We start from the raw sequence: 10,000 nt of genomic DNA, 5'->3' as shown, positions 1-10,000 counted from the left end.
GAGCGAGGGAGGGCAAAACACGGGGCAGAGAAGAGGACAAAGGTGCATCCGACAAAAGAAAATGAAAGGCGGAGAAGGAGAAAGGGAGGGAGCGTTGAGCGTGCCGTGAGGAGGCCAAACATTTAGGTTACTTCTGAAAATGTGAAGATGATGAAGGGAGGTGACGGAGACGGCTCAGCCACATTTCAGTGAAAAAAAACAACAAGGGAGCCCTCGCGACGCACTTATTCGGAAAAGGAAATTGGCTTTAACGTTTCCTCGGACAGGCTCGTCTGCAGCTAAGGTGACATCGCGTCGGGTTTTGCTGTTACTTCATGGGCTGACTCACCTCAAGTTACTCAAGAAAAACTTAACCGCACAACCACGCTTTTTGCACAACTGGCAGTTTTGGCAAAAGTGGCAACCCCACCTCCCATTGTGTCTTTATTCTGGTTGCGGTTGAAATGTTTTGCATGCGCTGGGTCGATGGCCGCAAGACGCCTAATGCCGTGGACACAGCACACCACCTTCTGCCTTGTGATGGGGAATCTTGCAGTCTTGGATGCCACGTGGCTCATGGGAGAGGGGGTCACACGTTACAGGATCTTTCACCGGGAGGAATCCCAGACGAGTCTGTCTATGTTTTTTGCGCGAAAAAACACGTGAGAAGTGACACCGCAAACCATGCATGGGAAAGCATTATTATTATTATTATTATTATTTGCCTCTGGGGCTTTGCTCGGCGATCTCCAAACAGCTGCCGGCGAGTGGGAAATCAGGCCAAAATCCCGCACCGCAGTCTGAACTCAGTGTTAAGGGAACAACTGAGAAGTAGTGGACGGAGAAGGAGAGGAGGTGGGAAGAGAAGGAGAACATCTGGAGGAGAGCATATATGCAGTTGGTGCATTTTGGTGATGCATTTTGGTGTTTTTTTTGTTGCTGTTATTACTACTATTACTACTATGTTATAAACGTTATTAGGAGTAGGGGGGGAAGCCACGCAGAAAACAGGACAGAGACTGAACAAGATAGAAAACGGGGTAAGTAGCTCACAAGGGCCTCCGGCAAGGAGGGGGCAGGACGGGCCGCCAACAGAAATCAAAGGGCACTTCCACACCTGGCGCGTTTGGCGCCGTCCAAGTGGCCGAACTGTGGCGCCGCTTGCTGCCACGTGGAAACGCGCCAGTCATCCTTGTGCACGTCGTGTTTGCGCGGCGTAACACCGTGAATCACATCAGGGCGGCGCCCCCTGTGCCTTTTTTTTTTTCTTGTTGACCACGAGGCGGTTCGCTTCACGTGAGAGGGCTGGATGCTGGCCAGGCAGCGGAGCCAGGGCAGGGCCGCAAACGAAGAGCAGCCGTTCTACCTTGGTCAACGTGACCGCCTTTACCCGTCAAAACCACGGCTTCGGCGTACAGCCGGAGCTTTTCCGGCCATTTGTCTGGAAAAGCTCCAGCGAGCGCAAACGACCATCTTGAGTTAGCGCCGTTTGGATTGTCCACTCACCTCCATGAGCGTGTCTAGGGGGCGTGGCCAAAGAGTACACACATTTTGAACTCGGATTCAAATAAAAGCATATCAATATAATATGCAATAGGAAGGCCTTCGTCTCAGAGCCAACCTTAGACCCATTTAGAAAGAATGCCGAAGCGGCTTCCGTGTGGAGAGACAATCTCTAAAACGCGTACGTTTTTTTCTTAATTAATTAATTTTTTCTGGCAATTCTACGCCGCGCTCAATTCATGTACGTCCCATTACCATCCCTAAGTAAACGGGGGAAGGACGGCGCCGACGGGGCCGCGTGGCGGCAGACGGGACGCACTTATCGCTCCACAGGCGTTGGGGAAATTATGCAAATCCGGGAAAAAAAAAAAAAAGTCAAATAAAGAAACAAAACCCACGACGGAGGTGAAATCACGGGAGCGACAACGCGGCGACGGCCGAGGAGAATGAATCACGGCGGCATCAATACGCCGCTAAATCACATTACTCATGCTTTTGTAAATATAGACGTTACATGAGCGGCTACAGCTCTTTGGCTGTTGTAAGCCTCGCCATCGACCTCCCTGTCTGTCTCTCTCTCTCTCTCCCTCTCTCTCTCTCTCCTTCAATATCATTTCTGCCCTTGTTGGCTTCCCCTGGTTAACTCAACCCTTGTCAATATCTGACACACGGGGCTTTGCTTGTTCCCTCCTTTCATCCCCAGTCCTCTTCTCTCCCTCTCTCTCCCTCTCTCTCCCTCTCTCTCTCTCCCTCTCTCCCTCTCTCCTTTGTCCCTGCCCATCTCATGTCTCTCTATCTGCCCCCACATTCTCCTGCACTCCAACCACTCTTGCTTTCCAAAAACACTCCAGAGAATCCGCTGCTGTGGCATTATTGTCTGCCGAGAGAGAGAGAGAGAGAGAGAGAGAGAGAGAGAGAGAGAGAGAGAGAGCGAGCGAGAGAGAGAGGGAATATCATCCTCTTTCCGCGTTCTCCAACAAATTATTTCACTGCCCCCCTGTTGTGCTGCCAAACCTAGCGGCGCTAACTTGGAAGTCCTGGCGGGCCAGTCGGAGTCGACTCCGTGGTAGAGAGGAGGTGATGGAGGGATGATTTTCCCCCGGTTTGACAATGCGGCGGGGTCCCATTCCACGGTTACATGGCGCTTTGGCCACGGCTGGAAACCCGCGGGTGGGGGTGTTCCCTCCGCCTCTTTTGTCACCTCCGGCGAGGCCACGCACCTCGGCACAGTCACAGTTATCGTCAAGAGTCGGGAGTGGAGGGCTCGGCGTCGGCGGTGAGGGACAAAGCGTCGAGTCGAAGGCCAAACGGGAACCTCTCTCTGGGCAGGTGTCCCGCCCGACCCCGACACCGCAACCACCACCGCCGCCACCACCCCCCACATCTGCACGAATCAAGTCACACCTTGAGCCGAGGGTCACGGCTTAAGCCAGACGGCTCCTGTCCCTTCCACTTGGCTCTACCGCTCTCTCTACACCTGTTTATCAGGCTTCCCATTCTCTCTCTCGCGCGCGCCTTTGGTTGCACTCCATTTGCCCGTCTGTTTGTTTGTGACAACTATTTACAATTTTTCCCCGCTCTCCGCCTTTTCCCCATCTCTTTCTCCCCTTCTGGAGGCGGTATCGAGACCCCGCTACCGAGACCCTGCCACACTCTCTCTCTCTCTCGCTGTGGCAAGCAGGTTAGCCGTGTTTTTTCCACAGGTGGAGTTGATATGCCTCGCGAGTGACATTACTAAGTGTACATTAATCCAGCTGACTGTCCCTGCTGCGTCACGTCTTCCCACGCCTCTCCCCGAATCAGGCACTTTTCTAATTGCTTCGCATAAATTGTCTCTCTTTTTTGACCTTTGCCATCCCTTCATTTTTATATTTCTGCCTGATTAGTCAGTGGCGGTGACCGATTCACACTCGCACTTAAATCAATTTAGATGGGCGTTTTAGTTCCAGCCGTGGTAGAACATTTACCGGACAAAAAAAATAAAATATAATTTTATATTCCAATAAATATTCTGAGGTTATCTCATGGTCTCAGGGTATTTTAGTTTAATGGGTTCATTGTAATGACATAACTCTTAAGTCTGAGCGATATAGACAGACAGATAGAGCAAATTACACTGGGTCTTGCTATTTGTGCTGGCAGCCTGCGTGAAATTACTATCTGATTCACTAATGGGACCATTTTCTTGTCGCATTTATGCATGTGGAGGAAATCGGCAGCACATGGAGGCCTCAACCAAGCACCAAGCTCAGCGATGAGACCAGAAGCTCAATTCTGTGATGCCAAGGCGGTGAAAAAAAAAATTGGTGGAGACACAAATACAAAAAATCTAACCGGGGGAATTTGGACGACCGTTGCTCAAACACCTTATGTAGTGGAAAAGACCTGGTCCGGCAAAGGCTCGCATGGGAGCAGGAGTGGGGCGCCGATGGCTTTGATGCGGCTGATGTCTTCCACCGGATCCCGAGGTCAATTTCACCGAACTTCCCCCTCTGGGATTAATAAAGCCTTATCTTATCCTAAACCCCTCCCCACCACAACCTCCTTTTCATATAACATTCCAGCTTCTGTCGTGGAGACTCCCGCCACCGTAATTGTGCCTCCATCGCGCAGGTGAGGTTCCCCCGGAACCGCAGCTTTTTTCCCTTCGACGAGAATAAATGACAGAAAGACCTTTGCCGAAAAAAGGACCGGCCGCCTGGACACGACCGGCGCATTGAGCCTTGCCGATGGCGCTCGGTTCGGGTCCTCCGAGGGTGCAGGGGGTTACCGTAGAAACCGCAGAGCCCGCTAGGCAGCCGAGATAATCAGATGCCAGGGCGAGCGAGGGAGATGGATGATGTGGTATCTTTAATGTGTTGTGTTGAAGGTGATAGTCATTAAGTCATACAACCCTCATGCCACAATCTGTCTTGCAAAGCCGGTTGCAAGCCCTTGATCCCTTTCTCTCTCTCTCTCTCTCTCTCTCTCTCTCTCTCTCTCTCTCCTCCATGTATTTTTCCCGCCTCTCCTTTGGACGCAATTTCACGATTTGTCTCCTACCCCCACTGCCAGCTCCTTTCTTGAGTTATTGGTATGATCCGCCCTCATTCTCGAATGCCACAAGGCGCAAAAAAAAACAAAAAAACGCAAACTACTGAAGAGTCTGTGCCATTCCCTTCCAGCACCGAGGAGAGAGCTGGTTGAATAGGTGTGTTATTTGACATTCAGATGTGGGATAAATCACAACTCCCACAAAATTAGCTCAGATGGAACCGATTTTGTGTGGTACCTTTCGGTTAAATAAGACACAGATAATAAACTGCTTTACAGCCTCAAAACCCCGTACAGAACTGGCCTTTGGGTCAATGAAGTCCCAGTCTGTGTCTCATTTGGGTTTCGGTGTCATTCTGTCGACTCACAATCTGAGCTGGACCCTCCTGTGGTCCAGAAGGTGACAGCTTCAAGTTACAGTGGCCATTTTGGCCCAAGCCAAGCGAGCTATAATTGTACTTTTGCGGCGATGCATTCATTCTGATGCTCTCTGCTGACTGGGCGTGGCGGCGGTGTTGCATTACATTGATTGACGCCGTTGTGGTTGCCACAGGCTAGACGATCGCGCCACATTACTTCCGACTGGCAGAGTCGACTATATTTAGCTGAAACACTGGCCTAAGGCCGTACCACGGGGCTCACCGGAGGAAAGGTTAGCAAGCGACCGGATGATGACTTAGTCAAGTGCTCGTGGAGCTTTTTGGGGTGTTTCCGTCTGGGCAGGGACTGCGCACTGCTGCGTCCTCCAACAATTGCGATGGACCGTCCGCTCTGCGCCGGCCGTTCACCCCCGCTGTCTCGGACTCGGGACTCACCGATGAGCTCCTTGTTCCTGATATCCAGGGCCATGTTCCGGAGGGCGGTGGCCACGGCGCACACCACCCGGTCGTTGTCTATCCGCAGCAGCTCCACCAGGATAGGCAGGCCTTTCTCCTTGCGGACGGCCGCACGGATGTACACCGACCACTGAGGGGGAAAGGGGGAGGAAGAGGAGGGTTAGAGAGACGGACGACAAGAACGGCATATCTGAAGTTCACCTCATACGCCTTATTCTCAATGAGCCGGTGTTTCCTCATTTGGGTCCTCACCCTTTTACCCCTCACTAACTGTGTTAACCCAGCAGGAAGCAAAGTGGTGATGTAATAAAATGGCCCCTGCGGGGTAATAGGGGAAGAGTGATGTTCCGACCGACCACTGTGAGCGAGATCGGATGGTTTCAGGGCTGATTGAAGAGACGGGCAAAATATTTAAAGTGACTCACAGGTGATATAACGGGGGGAGCGCAGGGCCGGCTCAAGCCTTTTTGGAGCCCTAGGCGAGATCTGTAGAAGGTGCCCCCCCCCGCCAGCCCCCGCAGTGTGCATATGCCACAAAATTCCATGCACACTGCATACCTCACCGCCAAAACTCCACTCAACCTGCCCTCTGATGCTGCCACCTCACCTCAATCCAACACAACCCCATTGACAAAACATTAGTGGTGGGGTCTGGGGTTCCTACTCAGGAAGAAATTTAGTTTCAGAGACATTTATTCCTGCATTCTGGTGAATTTTTATGCAAGTAGTTTGGTGGGTTGTTCTGCACAGGGAGGATGCTGATGGAGAAGAGTGAGGGAGAGGGATGTGGAGATGTTCACTTGTTGCTGATTGTAGTGTGAAGAAACAGCAAGATAATGAGAAAAGTTCTATAAAAGGGTCACAGCTATCCCCTGGCTGTTGTTTCCATCTGGACACTTAAACCCTCGGGGTGGTTGGGAGCCACTTGGCAGGGAATAGAACCGGGCTTCGGTTGCCAACAGAACTATTGTCTGGGACGCCTTCACTGAGTCTTGTCTAGTTTACACCACCAAACGCCACAATATTTTGTGGTGTATCGGCCCCATTGTCAGGCAACACACCTGGAAAACGCTTGGTACCGCCAATACATTCCGCCCCTATTGGCAAAACCAAAAACCCATGGGAGGGGGGAGGGGATTTGGGGTGGTCAAAAACATATATTTCTGAAAACATAAAAAAATAACATCAGTGGGCGCCTAACATCTCTATATTTTGTGTTCTAAAAAATAATCAATAATTTCATTTTCTTTCATTTATATCTTCTTCTCGGCTTCATGCCCCCTTGGATGATTGGCGCCCTAGGCGACCGCCTATGCTCAGAACCGGCCCTGGGGGAACTGTAAAAGAGTCAAGAGAGGGAACACTCTTAAGTTCCTCACCTCTCACCACCTGTCTGCCATTGAACTAAATCCCAACCCCCATACGCTCCGGCTGTACTGCCAAGTGGCCTGTTAGGCAATGTGCAACAAGGCACAAAATTCTGTCTCTACAGATGGAAAAGGAGAATGACAACATGTCCTACAAACGCCAACACGCGCCCTTCTCGGCAGCACCGCCTGGCAGCACGGCCTCTCTCCCTCGTGTACATGCCTGCAGCCGGGGGAAAGGGTGCGATTCGGTGTTACGACCTTCCCCGCACGACAAAAGGTCCGACTAAAGCCAAGCCAAGTATATTGTGGGGATGTTTTATGTTTAGCCAAAGGAATTCCAAGAGCAAGGGCCAGTGTGCATGTATATTTTCAGTATTAAAACTAAATAAACCGTATCAGGGTTATCAGTTTCCAGAGACAGTTCCTTCCAATTCAGCTCTGGCAGACGGCTTTTTCCCCCCAAAAAAGTACAAGTGAGGTTATTTATTTGTTTAAATAAAAATTGTACAATATTGTCCTAGAGGCTTATTAGCGCTTTTTGCTGTTTGCTGACTTTCAGAAAGCGCTAACTTTGACGCTTGCAATCAGCTGAATAAATACATAATTTCAGTGTTGGTTGGATCGGGAAAGGTCCAGCGGCAGTGCCAAGAGTTCGGCGAGCCAAGACCGAAGTGTGTGTGCGAACACACACACACACACACACACACACACACACACAAATTCTCCAAAATATGTGATTTCCAGGAGACCACCTGCCGCCCTTTTTCTTCCCTCTGCCTTTTTCCATACACCTCCCTCCTCCATCTCTTTCTCTCTCTCTTTGGCCAGAGCGTGGGTTGATCGAGCCCACCATACAGACACATTTTAAGCGATGGAAAGACAGTGAGCAAACCCATTAAATCAATTTAAAAATATACATATTTCACCCAAATGTAAGATTTGGTCCAATCGTCAACTTTAAAGCCTGTCTCTCTTCAAAAATGCACCGTGGAACCCTCTGAACCGTCGGGGGTGGTCCCAAGGTCAAACGAAACCGGATTCCCTCCCATGTTCATCTCCCTCCGGAGATTAAGGTATCTTCTGCCCGTGGAATGCAATACCATTTACAACCACGTGATATGGATATGTTGTTACTGTGGCAGGGAGATTCAGACTTCAAAAGAATATTTATACTTCAAAACACTTGTCACCGCAATGTCACCAAACCTTACGTTTGAGTTGAGAAGTGGTAAATTATTATATTTTTATATATTATATTGTTTGTATTTATATATGTATTTGTATTTAGAATAATATATGTTATATGATTATGATGATGTGATGATATTTTTATTATTATATATATTATTATGTATTAATATTATTGGATTATATTCTAATATATATATATATAAATCCTCTAAACAGATCCTGTCTGCTTGTGGTGTGGAGTCAGGTCCCTCCATACTTTTACATTGTCTGATTGCCTGAGCTGCTACTTTTAGCTCCGGGCTGTGGAGGCTTTTTCTTTTTTTTTTGTCCAGCTAGACTGCCCACATAAACACTAAATCTTCATTCATTTAATTGTACTGAGAGCAAAACCTCATGTTTGTTTATACACATTTTGAATAACAATAGTTTAGACAAGGTTTTAATGAATTCCTTTGATCCACTTAAGTATAATAGAATTAAAGCGACATTCAACTCCCTCCCCTCACGGTGCTCCGAAGTGAATCACAATGAGGTCGAGCGGAGGATTCCCGAAACCAGGGAACAGACATAAACCGAAAATGGAGACGAGTGGTAGCGTCCTCTGCTAGTTTTCGGGGAAAAGTGGGGGCTACAGGTCACATATGTCAAACTGAAGGCCAGGGACCGCCACCAATTAACTTTTGTTTTCCATCCACACACTAATCTGCGACGCCGGACACTTGGGAGTCTCCGAGCTGCATCCGTGATCCCTTCGGCGTCGCTCACTCAGTTGATCAGCTTGTGTAAATGTCAACCCAACACATAAAAGTCAATTTCACCTTGCGAGCTGGCACCATACAAAATGTACATACTGTATCTGTATTTTCCAGAGTAGTCCTCTGTTACGCCGCTTTACACTGAATCCAACAGACGAAAAAACGCACTTGAAGTCTCATTCATTTCTATGGACAGTCCAGAATCCACATGCAGAGATTCCTCTATTCAACCGAGGGTCTGAAATGCATTAAAAAAATCTTCCATTCTTGTGACAATTGGATACAGCTCTCCAAGAAGCCGATATAATTATATTGAAACGGGGTTGAAAAACAAGTGCATGTAATAATAATGTTATTCACGTTGATGTCTCCATAGCTACCATCAGTAAATCTCTTTTTAAATAACTTTTTCATATGAATTAATTGTGTGTATTTCTTACATTTTGGAAGCTGGAGGAAAGGGAGAAGACCGAGCTCTGCCAGACATAGTGATGCGAAATCCAGACCCAAACGCTACGAAGGCCACACGCGGGGCGTCCGCTCCCTTTGTGGGATTCAGCTTAAAGGCGTCTTTAGACTCGGTTTACACCCCCTGCTGGGGGCCAATGACACAACGGAAAGGTCACCCCCCTCCTCCACCTTCTTCCATCCCCCCCACAGGCTCTTACCTTCCAGCTGCCGGCCGCCAGGTTCTGCAGTGCCCCCGCCGCCCCCTCCAGCGTGTCGGAGTTGGAGCACTCCGACAGCAGCGTGAGGTAGGGCTTGACGATGGTGGGGTGCCACAGCATCTGGACGCCCTTGGGCGGATCGGCCGCATCAGGGAAGGGACCCACGCCGTCCCACTGGGGGAGATAAGAAGAGGAGGTGGGTGCGGGGGGACGGGGGTGGTGAGATAAGAGGATTGAGGTTGGTGGGGTAAGGAGGTTGTAGGCAATGGAGAGGGCCAAAGAAAGAGTTCACAGGGAGGAAAGGGGGACAAAAATAAGAGCAAATCAGCTTCACTATGAATGTCGTGAACATCATCACGAGTGCCATCTTGGTTATCAGAAGCATCTGTTTGCTCTGCGGGTGTGTGTAGCGTATGCAGGCATGTGTTGGTGGTAAAAAAATAAAAAACCTGTGTGTAACATTACTATCCCAGAGCATTTGTCCAAATGTGTGTTTTTGTGGAACCTAAGTAGGTAGGTGTTGGGTCCCACCATTTGTATATGATCAATTATTTGTGTTTGTATATTTTTGGGTGGTAAATTTCTTTCTTTCATTCAGATAAAAGTGCAAGTGGCAGCGGTTGCAACCAATTGCAATTTTAATTAAATACAAAACCCTATTTCCA

At 49.0% G+C, this 10,000-nt stretch overlaps 1 protein-coding gene across 1 annotated transcript in view; it reads right to left on the bottom strand.

Moving 5' to 3' along the window:
* The window catches only part of ctnnd2a (catenin (cadherin-associated protein), delta 2a), a gene marked incomplete at both ends in the record, with an annotated part of 290,413 nt that overhangs the window by 34,428 nt on the left and 245,985 nt on the right, over nucleotides 1-10,000 (bottom strand). Inside the window, 2 exons of the mRNA XM_080020137.1 lie at nucleotides 5,331-5,481; nucleotides 9,336-9,509. Of these exons, the coding sequence (XP_079876263.1) occupies nucleotides 5,331-5,481; nucleotides 9,336-9,509 (325 nt within the window). The remainder of the gene's footprint in view (nucleotides 1-5,330; nucleotides 5,482-9,335; nucleotides 9,510-10,000) is intronic.

The sequence above is a fragment of the Zeus faber genome, assembly GCF_960531495.2.
Source record: "Zeus faber genome assembly, chromosome: 19".
NCBI classification, from domain to species: Eukaryota; Metazoa; Chordata; class Actinopteri; order Zeiformes; family Zeidae; genus Zeus; species Zeus faber.
The sequence above is the reverse complement of the archived record's forward strand: the minus strand, read 5'-3'. Positions and strand labels throughout refer to the sequence as shown.